The sequence below is a fragment of the Equus caballus genome, chromosome 20 (assembly GCF_041296265.1).
Source record: "Equus caballus isolate H_3958 breed thoroughbred chromosome 20, TB-T2T, whole genome shotgun sequence".
Classification (NCBI taxonomy): Eukaryota; Metazoa; Chordata; class Mammalia; order Perissodactyla; family Equidae; genus Equus; species Equus caballus.
Window position 1 is genome coordinate 34,711,337 of NC_091703.1, and position 17,636 is coordinate 34,728,972.

At 53.6% G+C, this 17,636-nt stretch overlaps 1 protein-coding gene and 1 non-coding gene across 8 annotated transcripts; both read left to right on the plus strand.

The window, feature by feature from the left end:
• Window positions 1-1,037: 1,037 nt before the first annotated feature.
• On the plus strand, window positions 1,038-16,816 carry PRRC2A (proline rich coiled-coil 2A). Of its 7 annotated transcripts, XM_070245240.1 has the most exons (32): window positions 1,038-1,085; window positions 1,370-1,426; window positions 3,616-3,790; window positions 4,291-4,468; window positions 4,825-4,924; window positions 5,223-5,295; window positions 5,637-5,780; window positions 5,944-6,095; window positions 6,326-6,405; window positions 6,554-6,696; window positions 7,001-7,091; window positions 7,202-7,418; window positions 7,846-8,320; window positions 8,759-8,949; window positions 9,179-9,473; window positions 9,868-10,078; window positions 10,265-12,118; window positions 12,474-12,745; window positions 12,942-13,072; window positions 13,301-13,430; window positions 13,542-13,627; window positions 13,824-14,057; window positions 14,189-14,317; window positions 14,428-14,499; window positions 14,610-14,777; window positions 14,965-15,047; window positions 15,217-15,427; window positions 15,519-15,617; window positions 15,758-15,970; window positions 16,081-16,175; window positions 16,283-16,376; window positions 16,494-16,816. In XM_070245240.1, the coding sequence occupies exons 3-32, from the start codon at window positions 3,679-3,681 to the stop codon at window positions 16,632-16,634; spliced, it is 6,474 nt and encodes a 2,157-aa protein (XP_070101341.1). In that variant the 5' UTR covers window positions 1,038-1,085; window positions 1,370-1,426; window positions 3,616-3,678; the 3' UTR covers window positions 16,635-16,816. The 7 variants fall into 7 exon arrangements, with proteins under 7 accessions (XP_070101341.1, XP_014589785.2, XP_070101342.1 ...); XM_014734299.3 differs by lacking the exon at window positions 1,038-1,085 and having other exon boundaries at window positions 1,115-1,426; XM_070245241.1 differs by lacking the exon at window positions 1,038-1,085 and having other exon boundaries at window positions 1,115-1,426; window positions 8,762-8,949.
• LOC111769395 (small nucleolar RNA SNORA38) lies at window positions 3,975-4,105 on the plus strand. The gene has a single exon (XR_002802388.1). It is a non-coding gene; the product is annotated as a small nucleolar RNA SNORA38 (small nucleolar RNA).
• Window positions 16,817-17,636: the final 820 nt, after the last annotated feature.

Sequence of the window (17,636 nt, forward strand, 5' to 3'; positions counted from 1 at the left end):
CTATTAGATACCCAAGAGGAGATGTCAAGTACACAGTTGTGTGTATGTCTGGAGTTGGGGAGAGAGGTCTCTGATGAAGAAATACATCTGGGAGTCATCAACACATAAATGCTATTTCAAGCCAGGAGACTGATGTCCTTGACACACCCAGTGTGAGAAGAGGGTGGGGGTGTACGCTTGACTGGACTGGGTTTAAGAAAGATTGGGAGGAGAGAAATCGGAGACAGAGAGTATGGATAGCTCTTCCAAGAAATTTTGCTGTGGTAGCTGACAAGAGAATCATTTTGAAAGTTTGAGAACCGAAGTCATCTCGCCTATCTTAATGAGCCTCAGGATAAAATTCTTATCTGATTCTTACTCATTTTTCTGCTCTCATTTTCTATAATGGGCAGGCAGTTCCTTAATTTAGCCACACCGGCCTAGGCACGGGTCCCCAAACCCATGCCTCTGCTCATCAGTTCACTGGGCCTCTGATGTGCACCCTCTCCTCAAACTTGGCTAAATTCTAACTAGTTCTTCCTATCTCTTAATGAAAGTCACGTTTTTCTAGAAATATTTCTTAACTTCCCCAGGCACGGTCTGATTTTTAGTCCTCTTCTGTAATATTTTGTGCATATCTCCGGCGCCTTCAAAACATAATTGTTGAAGGATTTGCTGAACGGGTAGTAGGCCTCATTGAAGCAGCCCTATAGGAGAGTAATAGGAGACAAAGGAAGGAAATAGTAGCGCATTTCGTAGAATGAAACCCATTGTGAGAACACAAATTGCCAATAATATCAAATTTTTCACGAAAATTATAGGTTATAAAATTAACTGTCCGTCTCAGTCATTGGTTGCCGATATTTTGATGAATAGGTCATTCTTAGCCTATCTTTGTTCAAACAATTTGCATGTATTATGCAAATAAATAGAACTACCCAAAGAATGCCTACGCTGCGTATTGCCGATACACTCCCCGGCACCCGTGGATTGGCCTGTCTATCCCCCTCATTTGCATGACGTGATTTAATAACTGGAAGGCTCCGCCCCTCTGGCGCTTCCACCTCTCGCGAAGGGACGCGTGAATTGAGACTTTCCCTGGTTACGTAAGCTCCGCCCGCCCCTCCACGCCCCCGCCCCCACCCCCGCCCCCACCCCCGCCCCGGCAGTTAATCCCTTCCGTCCGGTCTTCTCGCTCCGGTCTCCTCCGCTGAAAGCACCACGGGGCTTGCATCGTTTCCTTCCACTCTCGGCGTCCCTACGTCTCTCCGCTCCCATCTTTCCACGAACGCACGACGCACGCTCCGCCTCTTTCTCCCCCGATTCGTCGCGCAAATTCTGCGCCCCAACCGCTCCGCGGACCGGCGCCGCATTCCCGCCCCCTCTGCAGGTCGCAACGGCCGACTCCGGGGATCCGCCTCTTCAGCCAACCGGCGTCCTAGCGCCTGTAAGTCCCTCCTCTTTATGCAAATGACCTATGCCCGTTCTACACGCACTGCATATATTTTTTTTTTTAAATAAGGACAGCCCTGGAAGTACGTAAAGAGGGATAGGGTAGCAGGGCGCCCCGCCCTTTATGTAAATTAAGGGGCGTGTCTAGGCGCGGAGGGAGGTGGGAGGTGGGGGGGGCGCTCCCGGGGGCGGCGGTTGCCCGGATGGGCCGTTAGTCGGAGCCCAGCCGCGGAGTGAGCGAGGGAGACGGGAGGAGCCGAACCCGGCGCCATCCGCCGCCATCCGCCCCCGCCCCGCCGCCATCCCATCCCGGGGAGCCCTTAGGCCCCGGTCCCGGACCCCCGCGCAACCGGCCAGGTGAGTTTGGGCGAGCCAAGTGCTAACGCTCTTTTCCGGCGCGGGAGTGGTGGTGGCGGTGACGGTGGCGGCGGTGGCGGGCCGGGGGGAGGAGAAGCTGCCATTAGTCGCCGCCATTTTGTCCTCCTGCTGCCGGGGCCTGTCTGCCCCTCCCCCTCCGACACCCCCACCCTGGGACCCGCACTGCCAGCCGCGCTCAGGGTCTATAGCCTGCCCCCAACCCCCCGCCTTCCTGGCTTCACGGGGCGACCCCCTTTCGTGGGCCCGTAACTCCCCACCCTCCGCTGCGCTCCTGGCCTCTCACCCTGTCTGTGGGTCCCCTTCGCCGCCGTCGCTCTGGGGTGGGCCGCGCCCGACAGTCCTCTCGGAGAGGCTCCTTTCCTCCATATTGGACCCCTTCCCATCACCCAGCGCTTGGGTTCCCCCTTGACGCCCCTGTTCGCGTTGAGTCACTCCCCCTCTGGAACCCTGCTTTTATCCCGCATCTTTGCTTTCTGTGTTCCTCAGTCTCACCTCTACTTTTTCATTTTTCCTATTTCCTGTCTCCTCTTTTCTATCCCAACCTCCCTTTTCTTCCTGGGTCTCTTGACACTGCCTCTTTACTTTGCTCTGCATCCTTTCCCAACATTCCTGCTTGTATTATTTTTCATCCGCTTTCATATTAATCCTCTTTTATTAGTCTTAGTCTCTTCATTCCACGACTCTTCTATTTCCTTTTCTTTCGTATATTATTTTCAAAGATTGGTCTCCTGAAACATCTGTAAAGCAACCTCCAACCCTGTCTAACCTGTCGTAAAGTTCTTCCCGATTTTAGTCTTCATCCGGGTCCTGTCTGGATTTCCCACTATCTCCCATCTCTTTCTTTTACGCCATCCCCCCTGTAAATGAATGCCTGGTCAGGAACCGAGTGACAATGGAAAAGTTTGGCCTGCTTGAGGAGCGAAGGGTATTAGGGAAAGAAATGACTATTGATGGATTTTCTTACTGAGGGTAGGAAAATGAAGTTGGTTCTGGCTTTGGCCCCATAGTTACACAGTGCTGTTGAGGTGGCTCCATAATGCTTTATTTTTCTCATGTCTGCATAGGTGAGCCAGAGCCCACCAGTACTTCATTTAGAGACAAGATTTTTTTCAGGAGCTTGGATGGAGGCAACTGTAGGAGAAGATGGGGTGTTTCAGATACTTGGGGTTCTGTAAATGGGAGTATGTAGAACCCCGATTGTTTCATGAGGAATTCTCTGGCACCAGTCCGCCATCTGGCTGAGCAAGCTCATAAAATCCTTAAACTCCTGGCATACCTTCCTGCAAACCTCCCCAGATGGGAGTGAGGCTGCTGGGAATGGAACCTGGGGCACAGGGCCCTGGTGCACAGTTAGGGAGCTGGTGTCTAACAGGTAGGGGATCTAAAGCACTGTTCTTGCACAATGGAGCTGTGTGCCTCTTTCTGGTTTTCTCTGGGGCTTGGACTTGGCCTGTTTTATTGTAGGTCTTTGAAATGATTTTGGTGAAAGGGAGAAATTATAACTTGGGATAGTGAAGAGGCTCCTACCCTTTATAGACTGACATAAAGGAGAGAGAGTTTCTCCTAGGAGGAGACTAGATTTTTACTTGGATTTTCTTGGCAAGAGGTGTGTGGGGGAAAGAGGGCTCTGTGGGAGTTGAGTAGATTGTGGTTGCTTAAAGGGACTGGGGAGTTTGAATAGGCTAGAGGAAAAGACACCAGAGGGCCACATATCTGGCCCCCCTAATGAGAATGAAAGGGAGCTTTTAGGCTTCTGTTAGTCTGCAAAGGAAGCAGAGACTGAAACATTTGGTGTCTGGCCCACAGGCTCCGGCACGTTTTGGGGGAGGTGTCTGCAGGACCCAACGTACTCAATGAGCTTCCAGCGCAATGTCCGATCGCTCGGGGCCGACTGCCAAGGGGAAGGATGGAAAGAAGTATTCCTCGCTCAACCTGTTTGATACGTATAAGGGCAAGTCCTTAGAGATCCAGAAACCCGCTGGTGAGGGTCCTGTAAAGATGCTCCTAGTTGTTGGACGTTGGATATGAATGGGGCATGTGATTTAGAGTTCTTTGAAGGGAAGTGGCTATAGTATAGATATCGAAAGACTAGAGGAACATTAGAGACTTCCCAATTTTATCTTGGGTCCTGTAGAGGACTTTGGGTTTTGGGTGAACACCAGTTATCCTCCTACAAAGGCGTGTCTGTGGTTCCCTGTCTTTGGACACGTAAGAATTGGAGGCAAAGAAATGTGGACTTGGGGAAGTCTGGGGCCAGCTTGCTCCCTGCAGGCTCAAGATCAACCAGCCCACATAGAAGTGTTGAGTGGAACGCATCTCAACTGTATAGGGTTTCAGAGATTGCCAAGGGCAAAGGAAGGGGTAGTTTCTAAGAAAAGTTTAGTAATAAGACATTGAGGATGTCTAAATGGGGCCTAGGGTAGGACACTGTCAGATCTGCCCTGTGAGGCATTTTTCACTCCATCTCCACCTTTTCTCCAGTTGCCCCTCGCCATGGCCTGCAGAGTCTTGGGAAAGTTGCCATTGCCCGGCGTATGCCACCCCCAGCCAACCTTCCAAGCCTGAAAGCCGAGAACAAAGGCAATGACCCCAACGTCTCACTAGTGCCGAAAGACGGAACAGGATGGGCAAGCAAACAGGAGCAGTCCGACCCCAAGAGGTAGACAGAGGCTTGGGGGGCACCTAGAGTGATGAACGTTTTAACTTTGAGCTTCAGAGGCTTGGTGTAGACCAGCCACATAAGAGCCAGAGACAAAGAGGGAAGCCCCTCTCCTGCCTATTCCAGGCCTCCTGTTTAATGACTAAGGAGTGGTACCTTTGCTTTCTGTCTGATAGAAAGCAAGCATGAAGAAACAGAGAACAGCCTATGCAGGGTGACATGGTTTTAGTATTTTGTCCTAATATTTGTAAACAGTAGCAAATAGGCCTTGGTTCAGTGCCTATCCTCCACCATTTGGAGAAGTAGAGGAGGTATCTCAAGCTCTGGATAACCTTCCCATCCTAACATCCCCTCAGTTCCGATGCCTCAACCGCTCAGCCGCCGGAATCGCAGCCACTGCCGGCTTCACAGACGCCTGCCTCCAACCAACCGAAACGACCCCCAGCAGCCCCCGAGGTATCTGAGGGACTGGATGTTATTGAAGGGGTTGGGGCAAGAATAACTTGTAGCTGGGGCCAGCTCCAGTGGCCTAGTGGTTAAGTTCAGCACACTCGGCTTCAGTGGCCCGGGTTTGATTCCTGGACACAGACCTACACTGCTCTGTTAGCAGCCATGCTGTGCGGGCAGCTCACATACTAAAATATAGGGGAAGATTGGCACAGATGTCAGCTCAGGGCAAATCTTCCTCAGAAAAAAAAAGAAAAGGTTGTGGCTCCCCCAACCACATCACCATTTATTATCTCTGCTTCCCCAGAACACTCCTTCGGTTCCAAGCGGGGTAAAGTCCTGGGCACAAGCCAGCGTCACCCATGGAGCACATGGAGATGGTAAGTGCAGGGCTGTTTGGGGAGCTCTGTCTGGGCACCTTGGTAGGCAGAAGCCCTGCACTGTACCTTCAGTGAAGTGTCGTCAGTCCTTCTTGTCTAAATTTTGGACCCCATATTCACTTTCATAGGGTACACGAGCAAATTTGTTTCAGTTTTATATGAGGGTGAGGAGGGGGTCCCAGAACTGACCTTTTTTCTTGGGGCATGAGCGCCTAATACATGAGGGGTGAGTTTGAAGGCAGGAACCTGATGATCTGGTACCTGTCAGAGCCTTCCACTTTTCATGATGCATCCTCAGTAAATGTTCTTCTGTTTTCTGCTTTGTACCTCAACCTCAACAGGTGGAAGGGCATCAAGCCTACTGTCACGATTCTCTCGAGAGGAATTTCCGACCCTGCAGGCGGCTGGCGACCAGGACAAGGCTGCCAAGGAAAGGGAGTCTGCCGAACAGTCGTCTGGGCCCGGACCAAGCCTCCGCCCCCAAAGTGAGTTGCTGCCATTTGTGAGTGAGTGAATGGGTGGGTGGGTGAATGATTACCTTTTGGCCAGGACATTACCTTATTTCATCTCAGTGCTAAGTGTTGGTTTACTCACCTATTTCCACATCACTTTCAGCTATGTTCACTCTCTGCCTTTTCCAAAATACAGATTCTACAACTTGGAGGGACGGAGGTGGTCGTGGCCCTGATGAGCTGGAGGGCCCGGACTCCAAACTTCATCAAGGCCATGATCCCCGGGGTGGGCTGCAGCCTTCGGGCCCACCGCAGTTCCCTCCCTACCGCGGAATGATGCCGCCCTTCGTGAGTTTGGATATCTTGTTTTGGAGTGGTTGCGCTGGAGGCTAGAAAGTTAGGAATTAGAGTTTAATCTTTGGAGGGGATAGTTAGAAGACAGGGACCTATGACAGGTGAAGGTGGGATGGATAATAGGTTTAAGGAGCTGGCAGACTATTTAACTGTCTTGAGCAGCTACTGTTTGGCAGACTATTTAACTGTCCTTCTGAGCAGCTACCATTTGGGCTCTTTTGCAGATGTATCCCCCATATCTCCCATTCCCTCCACCCTATGGACCCCAGGGGCCTTACCGATACCCCACTCCTGATGGGCCCAGGTGAGTAATCCAGGTCTGGGTTTGTGGTTGGGGACAGGGAGGGCCTATTGTGGAGGAGATGGTTTTCTGTCCGGGAGGCTCAGTTGTGTATGTGGTTATACAACGTGCTGTCTTTTATTCTCTCTCCCATTTGCCGTTTTATACACAGCCGTTTCCCACGTGTGGCGGGCCCCCGGGGCTCAGGGCCGCCAATGCGCCTTGTCGAGCCCGTGGGTCGGCCTTCCATCCTCAAAGAGGATAATCTCAAAGAGTTTGACCAGTTGGACCAGGAGAATGATGATGGTTGGGCAGGTAAGTGGATATTAAGGATTAAGTATTTTGGGTTTAAAAGGCCAAATCAAGTGAGGAAAAAATGAGGGGCTGTGTGGGAGAAAAGCAGACATTGATGGGTAGGGGAGATATATGGAGGAAAGCTAAGTTCTGGTAAAGAACTGCAAGGAGCAAGAATGACAAGACTCACAGTGGATGTAGACTTCAAGGGGAGGGGGGTAGTGTGTCCTAGTCACATGGTTCCAGAACATTTCCTGTGTTCCAGAAGATATCTGAGATTGGAGAGCAGAATGCTTGGGCTACTACTCTTCACTTTTCCCTTCAGGGGCCCATGAGGAGGTTGACTACACTGAAAAGCTCAAGTTCAGCGATGAGGAAGACGGGCGAGACTCCGATGAGGAGGGAGCTGAGGGCCAGTGAGTTAGGACTCTGGGGAGAGGAGGGGGCTCGGTTTCTCATGGTAGTATACTCTTAAAAAGAGCTGAGTTGGCGGCTGATTTTAATTCCATTGTTGGTCTGCTCACAGCAAGGAGTCCCAGTCAGCTGCTGGTGAGGAACGGCCCCCTGAAGCAGATGGCAAAAAGGGCAACTCCCCTGGCAGCGAACTGCCCCCTCCCAAGACGGCCTGGGCAGAGACCTCTCGGCCTCCAGAGACAGAGCCGGGGCCTCCTGCACCAAAGCCTCCCCCACCCCCACCTCACCGGGGCCCCGCCGGGAACTGGGGCCCCCCTGGGGACTACCCAGTGAGTGTCTACAATGAGGGGTTGAGATGGTCAGTTGTGGGAGATTAGTGTCAGCTGAATAACTGAAGCAGTTATAATGGAGCTGGAGGGAGGGCCGGAGATGGGCTACAGGAAGTATAGAGCTGTGAAGCCTCTCTGAAAAGGTTTGAAACATCCTTGGTGATAGGAGAGTCTGGGTGAAAAGAGAATTTGGGATGCTATGAGGAAGAACAAGGAGGCCTGAGTGTTTGGGTCTCTGAAAGGAGAGGGGAAACAGAAAAAAAAAAAAAAAAACAGGATTATGAGTTTATCCTCACCCAGAGAGGCCATCAGCCCCAAGGCCTGGTCCTTGCACCCAAAGCTAGAGACAGTTGATCAGTTTGTGGAAAAGACTGTAAGAAGCATAATGACTGATGCCTCTGGCCCTGCTGGGTCTGCCCATTGACAGGATCGTGGGGGCCCTCCCTGCAAGCCCCCAGCACCCGAAGACGAGGATGAGGCATGGCGGCAGCGGCGAAAGCAATCTTCATCTGAGATTTCTCTGGCTGTGGAGCGGGCCCGGCGTCGCCGGGAAGAGGAGGAACGACGCATGCAGGAGGAGCGCCGGGCAGCCTGTGCCGAAAAGCTCAAGCGACTTGATGAGAAGTTTGGGGCACCTGACAAGCGGCTCAAAGCAGAGCCTGCTGCCCCACCTGCTGCCCCTCCTGCCCCAGCTCCACCTCCTGCAGTCCCCAAAGAACAACCCACACCTCCAGCTCCACCACCGGCACCAGTCCCAACACCAGAAAAAGAACCAGAAGAGCCAGCACAGGCTCCTCCTGCCCATTCGACCCCCACTCCAGGTGTGGCTACAGCTCCCACCCTGGTGAGTGGTGGTGGCAGTACCAGTAGCACCAGCAGTGGCAGCTTCGAAGCCAGCCCAGGTACGGGGATGGAGATAGATACAAGCAGGTGTCAGGTCTCTGCTTGGGTCGAGGGTACAGTTGGTAAGGATGGGAGTAAATGAAGTAGAAGGCACTTGTTTTGGTTTGTTGGACTATCAGTGGTAGGGTGAAAAGAGGACCTTTTGCTTGTATGAATGTCTGAGGGGGAGAAGATTTTATTACCCAGATTCTTGAATAAACCACTTCCCACGGGTCTGGCATGGAGCAAGACTGAAGAAAGTATCTGTTGTTTTGGTGGTTTCTTGGGAAGTTAATGGCATCATCCTTGGCTCTTGAGAGGCCATGAAGTGTTTTCATGGGTTTTAAATGGGAAGGGCTTATCTTTAGAGAGCTAGAGGTGAGATCTGAAATTATGGGAGTGTTTGTGGAATATCTTGGTGGACTAGGCCACTCTGATTGTTGTTGTCTTCAATGCAGTAGAACCCCAACTGCCCTCCAAAGAGGGTCCTGAACTACCAGAAGAGGTTCCTTCTCCTGCCACACCTCCAGCCCCTAAGGTGGAACCCAAGGGTGATGGGGTTGGCTCTAGCCGACAGCCCTCCAGCCAGGGCTTGGGCTACCCCAAATATCAGAAGTCGTTGCCGCCTCGTTTCCAGCGGCAGCAGCAGGTGAGATTGAGTTACTTGCCTCTTAAGGGCTGCTTCCCTCCTCGGCTTCAACATCTACCCTGTCCATAAGTTACCTTCTAGGCCTGTCAGTTCTGTTTCCATTGTATCACTCTAGTTCCTATCTTATTTGTAATGTTTGTGTATTAACCTTTTTTCTTGGCTGGTTCCTTTTCCTGTCTGGGGCTGGGGAGGCTTTGATGCCTTTCTTATCCTCTCTTATTCTCTCCAGGAACAGCTCTTGAAGCAGCAACAACAGCAGCAATGGCAGCATCAACAGGGCTCCGCCCCACCTGCCCCAGTGCCCCCATCACCGCCACAGCCTGTGACCATGGGGGCTGTGCCAGCTCCACAGGCTCCACCACCACCCCCTAAGGCCCTGTACCCAGGTGCTCTGGGCCGGCCCCCACCCATGCCCCCAATGAACTTTGATCCCCGCTGGATGATGATTCCTCCTTATGTGGACCCCAGGCTTCTCCAGGGCCGGCCCCCTCTGGACTTCTACCCTCCTGGTGTGCATCCTTCTGGTAAGGGGCCATAGGAGGAGTAGGGGACCCCTTAGTCCTGGGAAGTGTGTATCAGCATCTTGCTGTGAGGATGAAGGGCCACCACTGAAGTGGGGAAGGAGATATGCTTAGCACAGCTGAGATAGCTCTTTGTTGCAAGAATGGGCTTGGGGAAGAAATGAATAGTGGTCCTTCATTGGCCAGGATTTACTTGGGACTGATTGATTTCATTTATAGGGAAGCTGCGTGGATAACCCTGTCTCAGGAGAGGAGGCAAGACACAGACTTACTGGGAATAAGAGATGGAGGAGCTGACGTTGACTTGACTGACAGGATTAGACTGGGGAGATGGTCCTTGGGCTGGAGGGCCTGTGACATAAAAAAGAATTATCTTTCTCATACTCCGTTTCCTCAGGCCTAGTTCCACGGGAGCGTTCAGACAGTGGGGGCTCAAGCTCAGAGCCATTCGAGCGCCATGCACCCCCTCTCTTAAGGGATCGGGGCACCCCACCAGTGGATCCAAAGTTGGCCTGGGTAGGCGATGTCTTCACCACCACATCTGCTGACCCCCGCCCGCTTACCTCACCACTACGCCAGTCTGCTGATGAGGATGACAAGGGAATGAGGTGAGTCTGAATAGTGAGAAGTGGGTGAGTTGCTAGTGAAAGGAGAAAAGGTAGTTTGGATGTTGGTGAGGTGATAGGGATAAACATGAAAGGAGTGTCTAGGTCATAATAACGTGTTCTCTTTCCCTGCCTGGTTTCAGTTTTCCTTGTCCTGAGACACTTATTTCCATTCTTTTCTGTCTCTAGGAGCGAGACCCCTCCAGTACCTCCCCCCCCACCGTATCTGGCCAGTTATCCAGGGTTTCCTGAGAATGGAGCCCCTGGACCCCCAATCCCTCGCTTCCCTCTGGAGGAGACAGCTCCCCCAGGGCCCCGTCCACTCCCCTGGCCCCCAGGCAATGATGAGGCTGCCAAGATACAAGTTCCACCACCCAAGAAGGAAACCCCCAAGGAGGAGACTCCTCAGCTAACAGGACCAGAAGCCAGCCGAAAGCCTGCCCGTGGAGTTGGGGGCCAAGGCCCTCCACCACCTCGCAGAGAGAACCGCACTGAGACCCGCTGGGGCCCTCGCCCAGGCAGCAGTCGTCGTGGAATCCCTCCAGAGGAGCCAGGGGCCCCTCCCCGCCGGGCTGGGCCTATAAAGAAACCCCCACCACCTGCAAAAGTTGAAGAGCTGCCTCCCAAGCCCCTCGAACAGGGGGATGAAACCCCCAAGATTCCAAAGCCAGACCCACTGAAGATGGCAAAGGGGAAGATAGGGGGCCCCAAGGAGACCCCACCCAGTGGGAATCTTTCTCCTGCCCCAAGGCTTCGGAGGGACTATTCCTATGAAAGAGTGGGTCCTACTTCTTGCCGGGGTCGGGGCCGAGGCGAGTATTTTGCCAGAGGGAGGGGTTTTCGGGGGACCTATGGAGGCCGGGGACGTGGAGCTCGAAGCCGAGAGTTCCGCAGTTATCGAGAGTTCCGCGGAGACGATGGGCGTGGAGCTGGGGCAGGGGGACCAAACCATCCCCCCGCTCCCCGAGGCCGTACTGCCAGTGAGACACGAAGTGAAGGTTCAGAGTACGAAGAAATCCCCAAGCGGCGCCGGCAGCGGGGCTCAGAAACAGGCAGCGAGACCCATGAGAGTGATCTAGCCCCCTCAGACAAGGAGGCCCCGCCACCCAAGGAAGGAGTACTTGCCCAAGTCCCTCTTGCTCCCCCACCATCAGGAACCCCCTCTTCGCCAGCCCCAGCCCGCTTTTCCACTGCCCGAGGTGGGCGAGTCTTCACTCCCAGAGGGGTGCCTTCACGCCGGGGCCGGGGGGGAGGGCGGCCCCCTCCACCCATCTGCCCAGGCTGGAGCCCTCCAACGAAGTCCCTGGCTCCCAAGAAGCCTCCAGCAGGTCCTTTGCCACCCAATAAGGAGCCTTTGAAAGAAAAGCTTATCCCAGGGCCTCTATCCCCCATGGCCCGTGGAAGCAGCAACATTGCCATGGGTGTGGAAGATGGGGAGCGGCCCCGAAGGAGGCGCCATGGGAGGGCTCAGCAGCAGGACAAACCGCCTCGGTTCCGGAGGCTGAGACAGGAGCGAGAGAATGCTGCTAGAGGGGCTGAGGGCAAGCCCTCTCCCCTAGCCCTTCCAGTCTCCACTCCCGGGCCCGAGGAGGCCCTCACAACAGTGGTAGTACCCCCACCGCCTCGCCGGGCAGCTGCCAAGTCTCCTGATCTGTCGAACCAGAACTCAGACCAAGCCAATGAGGAGTGGGAGACAGCATCAGAGAGCAGCGACTTTGCCAGTGAGCGCCGGGGGGACAAGGAGGCTCCCCCACCAGCGCTGCTGACTCCCAAAGCTGCAGGAACTCCTGGGGGCAGTGGAGGCGGAGCTGGGCCAGGCATTTCAACCATCTCCCGCGGAGATCTGAGCCAGAGAGCCAAGGATTTGAGCAAGCGGAGCTTCTCGAGTCAGCGGCCGGGCATGGAAAGGCAAAACCGGCGCCCAGGTCCAGGCAGCAAGGCTGGCAGCAGTGGCAGCAGCAGTGGAGGTGGTGGGGGTCCTGGAGGGAGGACCGGCCCAGGGCGAGGGGACAAGAGGAGCTGGCCCTCTCCAAAGAACCGCAGGTGGGTAGGGACAAGCTCTTAAGTTTGTTCTTAAGGTCAAAAATCTGGGAGAGGGGAGAAAAACCTGAGGGAAAGGTAAGGGCCAGTGATGTGGAGTTTTGAAACCTGAGGGCACATGGGCTCTTAGGTGGTCAGACGTCCACGTCTAGGGAAAGTAGCTGGAAAGTGCTTGAAAAGAGGAACACCCGTGTGTTTGCTGTTCCTTGCTTCCCACTCTGTAGACTGTCCACATAGAATTTCTTAGACGTATTCAGAAACACCCGGATTTTAACGGGAGAGGACAGGTTGGAAGAGATTTGACTTGTAGGGAAAGACAATTTTGTGAATACTGGAGCTGACGCTCTGTTCTCTTCAGCCGTCCTCCAGAGGAGCGTCCCCCGGGGCTTCCTCTGCATCCCCCGCCCCCCAGCAGTTCTGCTGTCTTCCGCCTGGACCAAGTTATCCACAGCAACCCTGCTGGCATCCAACAGGCTCTGGCCCAGCTCAGCAGCCGCCAAGGGAGCGCAGCTGCACCAGGGGGGCACCCGAGGCCCAAGCCTGGGACTCCCCAAACCCCTCAAGGCCCGTCCCCTCGGCCTCCAGCCCGATATGACCCTCAGAGGGCCAACAACAACGATGTCAATTCAGGTAAGCTGAAGGGGCTAAGGAGGGGAACCTCTCCGTTCCCAGAGAGGTCTGGTGCTGAAGGGGCAAGAGCCTCCGGCCTTGATGGTGGATGTCTGCACTGAACAAGGGTGGAAGGATTGGGAGGGGGAGTGAGGAGGAAAAGGCTAGGGGCAGTGACAGAGCAAGCAGATGCTGACTCATTTCCCCTTTTCCTCAGATCCCCACTTCCAGGAGTCAGGGCCGATGGTGAGGGGGGTGGGCGAGACTCCCCGGGACACTGCTGGGGTTAATCCCTTCCCCCCAAAACGTCGCGAGCGGCCTCCCAGAAAACCAGAACTGCTACAGGAGGTGAGGGGTGGGGCTTGAGATTGTCCTTCACTGTTCTTACTCCCAAGGGTTTTCTTCATTGTCTTTCCTATTCTTGTCATTGTGTTCTCACCCTAAATCCTTAAAATTAATCACTGCTTGTTTTCCATACGTTTCCCTTGTTACTCCACACCTCACTCTGACCCAACTCCTTATATTTTGTAGTTCCCACCTCATTCATGTTCTGTCTGTGTCCATTCTCACCTTTAGGAATCTTTGCCACCTTCTCATAGCTCTGGATTCCTGGGCACCAAGCCTGAGGGCCCAGGTCCTCAGGGAGAGTCCAGAGATGCAGGAACCGAGGCCCTGACACCTCACATCTGGAATCGCATACATACTGGTGAGTAAAGTTGAGCAGAAGAAAAGATTATGTTAGAGGCTTAGGGAAGGAGATAGGGCTCAGAATGAGGTCATCACTCACTCAACTCTGTTTTATTGGCGCTCTTCCCAGCCACTAGCCGAAAGAGTTACCGGCCTGGCTCCATGGAGCCCTGGATGGAACCCCTGAGTCCTTTTGAGGACGTGGCTGGCACAGAGGTGAGTGAGGATGGGAAGGGAGTGTCTGAGCTGGGGTTTTATTGAGCACTGGTCATACTTCCCCACATGTTCTGGTGTGAGTCTTGGGCTGTTCCCTCACATAGTTGTCTCTTCAGTTTGCCTGTTTGTATACATCAGTCAGGTATTGGGGTGCTTTCTACCCTGACTTAACCAACTCCCTTTCCACTCCTCTCAGATGAGTCAGTCTGACAGTGGGGTGGACCTGAGTGGGGATTCTCAGGTGTCATCAGGTCCCTGCAGCCAGCGAAGTTCCCCTGATGGAGGACTGAAGGGGGCAGCAGAGGGGCCCCCCAAGCGGCCTGGAGGCCCCTCACCCCTGAATGCTGTTCCTGGTGAGGGTCCACCTGGCTCTGAACCCTCTGAACCTCCTAGGAGACGGCCACCTGCCCCCCATGATGGGGACAGAAAGGTAAAGGACAGAAAGGATGAGGAATGTTTCTGGGGCTTTTGACTTTGGCCCTACCTTTGTCTCCCCTTTCCCTTTGCCCATGTGTTTTGAGGATTCTCTTATTTGGGCTTCTCTTCCTTCCCCCAACCCAGGAACAGCCTCTGCCCCCTGGCCCCATTGGCACAGAACGATTGCAGCGTACAGACCGAGGCCCAGAGCCTGCCTCTCTCCGGCCGTCCCATCGACCTTGCCCCCAGGTCCAGTTTGGCACTAGTGACAAGGTTTGTATGGGCTGGATCCGGGGTGTCTTGTGTTGGCTGGAGAGAAGGGAAGGACTGGAGGTAGGACATGTCTGAATTATGGGACAATCTCTCCTGCCTCACAATCACAGGATTCGGACTTGCGCCTCGTGGTAGGAGACAGTTTAAAAGCAGAGAAGGAGCTGACGGCATCAGTCCCTGAGGTAAGTGGGAGAGGGAGAGTTTGGTGGAAATTTATGAAGAAGATGGCTGGGAGTGGCCTGGGCCTCCAGGGTGCCCAGAAGTCCCTCTGGACAAGGCTTCTCCTTCCTAGGCCATTCCCATTTCCCGAGACTGGGAGCTGCTCCCCAGTGCTTCTGCCTCAGCTGAGCCACAATCCAAGAATCTGGGTTCTGGGCACTGTGGCCCAGAGCCCAGCTCCTCAGGCCAGCGCTTGTACCCTGAGGTTTTCTATGGCAGCCCTGGGCCTCCCAGTTCTCAGGTAGGTCCTACTTCCTATGCCATGACCCCTTTCTGCCTGCTGTCCCTTAAATCAAGCCTTTCTGATTCGTATAGTTTTAAAAAACATTTTTTTGTCATTTCATTTTTCTCCTTTTATTGTAGTGGGTGGTGTGGGTGAGCTTTTCTTGACCAGAAAAAGGAGTTATTTCAGCCTTGCTCTCCTGCAGGTCTCTGGGGGAGCCATAGACTCTCAGTTACATCCCAACAATGGAGGCTTCCGTCCTGGGACACCTTCACTGCACCCTTACAGGTAAGACTAGATGCCGGGGGGTCTTAGAAGGAAATGGAGCCATGTTTCAGGGGAGAGGGAAGGGGAAGACATATTTCTTTGGTATGGCTTAGGGTATGGCTCAGACTAAAGGAGTAAGTGACTGATTTCCTGATACTGTTTCTCCCCCTTGACTCCAATTTCTTTTCAGATCACAGCCCCTGTACCTCCCACCAGGCCCAGCCCCTCCCTCGGCACTGCTTTCTGGGGTAGCTGTCAAGGGCCAGTTTCTGGATTTCTCAGCACTGCAAGCAACAGAGCTGGGGAAGTTGCCAGCTGGAGGAGTTCTTTACCCTCCACCTTCCTTCCTATACTCTCCAGCTTTCTGCCCCAGCCCTTTGCCCGACCCACCCTTGCTTCAGGTAAGAAGTGGGCAGATGCTAGGTTTAGAGAATTTGGGTTGGGGAGAAGGCTTTTGGGGGAGTTGACATATTTCTCTCCATTACCCAACAGGTGCGCCAGGATCTGCCATCCCCCTCAGATTTTTATTCTACTCCTCTGCAGCCTGGTGGCCAAACTGGCTTCCTCCCCTCAGGGGCCCCTGCCCAGCAGGTACCTTTTATCTTCCCACTTCTCCTTCATTCCATTTTTCTCTCTGGCTTTTTGTTTGTTTGTTTGTTTGTTTGGACTCTTCCTGGTTTTCTGACATTCCTCCCTGCCCCCAACACACACACCCATACTTTTTGTTATAGATGCTTCTACCCATGGTGGACTCTCAGCTGCCTGTGGTGAACTTTGGCTCCCTGCCACCAGCGCCGCCTCCTGCACCACCCCCCCTTTCTCTGTTACCTGTGGGCCCTGCTCTGCAGCCCCCCAGCCTGGCTGTGCGGCCCCCACCTGCTCCTGCTACTCGGGTGCTGCCTTCACCTGCCAGGCCCTTCCCGCCTAGCTTGGGGAGAGCAGAGGTAAGGTACAGGAACTGGAGTGCTAGGGAGCTCCAAGAGTTAGGGCTAGCGATTCAGTGTCTCGAGATTGGGGTTGAGAGGCAAGAGGCTCATGAATTTTTTTCCTTTAGCTGCACCCAGTGGAACTAAAGCCGTTCCAGGATTATCGAAAACTGAGCAGCAACATTGGGGGACCTGGGTCATCACGTACTCCCCCAGCTGGAAGGCAAGAGAAGGGAATGGGGTTACAGACTGCCCATCCCCAAGGACTTTCTTACTTTGGGGACCAGGAGGCAGATCTTAAGCTCACTTTAAACACCCTTTCTCCTTTAGGTCTTTCTCTGGCCTTGTCAATTCCCGTCTCAAGGCCCCACCTTCCACCTACAGCGGAGTCTTCCGCACCCAGCGCATCGACCTCTACCAGCAGGTGAAGGAGAAACCCCTATGGCCCCAAGTCTGAGTTCAAGAGTTACCACTTGAGTTCCTGTCATTCCATCTGTGACCTCCTAGTATGACTTATTGTTCCACTTGTACCTGTCCCCAGGCCTCCCCACCGGATACCCTGCGCTGGATGCCGAAGCCTTGGGAGCGGGCAGGGCCACCTTCTCGAGAAGGGCCTTCCCGACGGGCAGAGGAGCCTGGGTCCCGAGGGGACAAGGAGCCTGGGTTGCCCCCACCCCGCTGAGGGAGTTCCCCTTGCCCCCCTCTCCCCCGGGGTTTGTATATAGATTATAAATATATAAGGGGGAAACGGGTGGGTGGGGAGGGGTTGTGGAGCTGGGGCCTCACTTCCCCTCCTCCCTCCTCCCCTGGTTCCCTATCCCTGGGGCCGTTTGTTAAAAAATAAAAATAAAAGGATTAAAAAAATATTTCCAAAATGATTTTGGGGATGAGTTGGTTTGCAGTCTCTTCTATCACAGTAGTGAGTGGTTTCAGTCAGGCAGCTATTTGTTACTTACCCCAGGGATCTGTTGTAACAAAATACTTCAAGATTTACTCTTAGAATCAATCTTAAAGTTTTGTGGGCTGCAAATTAGAGCTGGCCTCCGCTAGGCACTTAGGCTTCTTGTGCCAGTGAGGTCAGTTGGTAACCAGTTTGCAGCTCACAGCTAGGCTGGTTCCACAGGGATTCCCTTCTTTGGGGCCTTAGTGGGATTGTCAACCAGTGTCTCTACATGGCTCCTCCAGCACAATGTGAGTCATTAGGCCTATGTCTCTGAGCCAGTGTTCTAAGAGGTCCTGGTGGAAGCTGCAAAGCTTATGATTTGGCCTTAGAATCTCTCTTCTGCCATGCTCTATTGGTCCAGCACTAATCTAGCTAAAAGCAGGAGGGGATGGCAATTGCATCTCTGAGTCTCAGAATTCGCAGCCACTCATCACTTGGTCTCTACAAACCGAGAGGAAGTTCCTTTATAGCTATCATGAACTCAGTGTTCAAACACAAACATTTGCCATCTTGAACTGGGTAGACCAGTTCTCCCATTGTCAAATTTGGTTGAGTTGTGTGACCACTGCATGCTGGTCACACGAAAACTATATTTAGGTAATTAGAAACTAAGTGGTTTTGGGGGCCGGCCCAGTGGCACAGTGGTTAAGTTTCCACGTTCCACTTCTCAGTGGCCCGGGGTTCACCAGTTTGGATCCTGGTTGCGGACATGGCACCACCTGGAATGCAGTACTGTGGTAG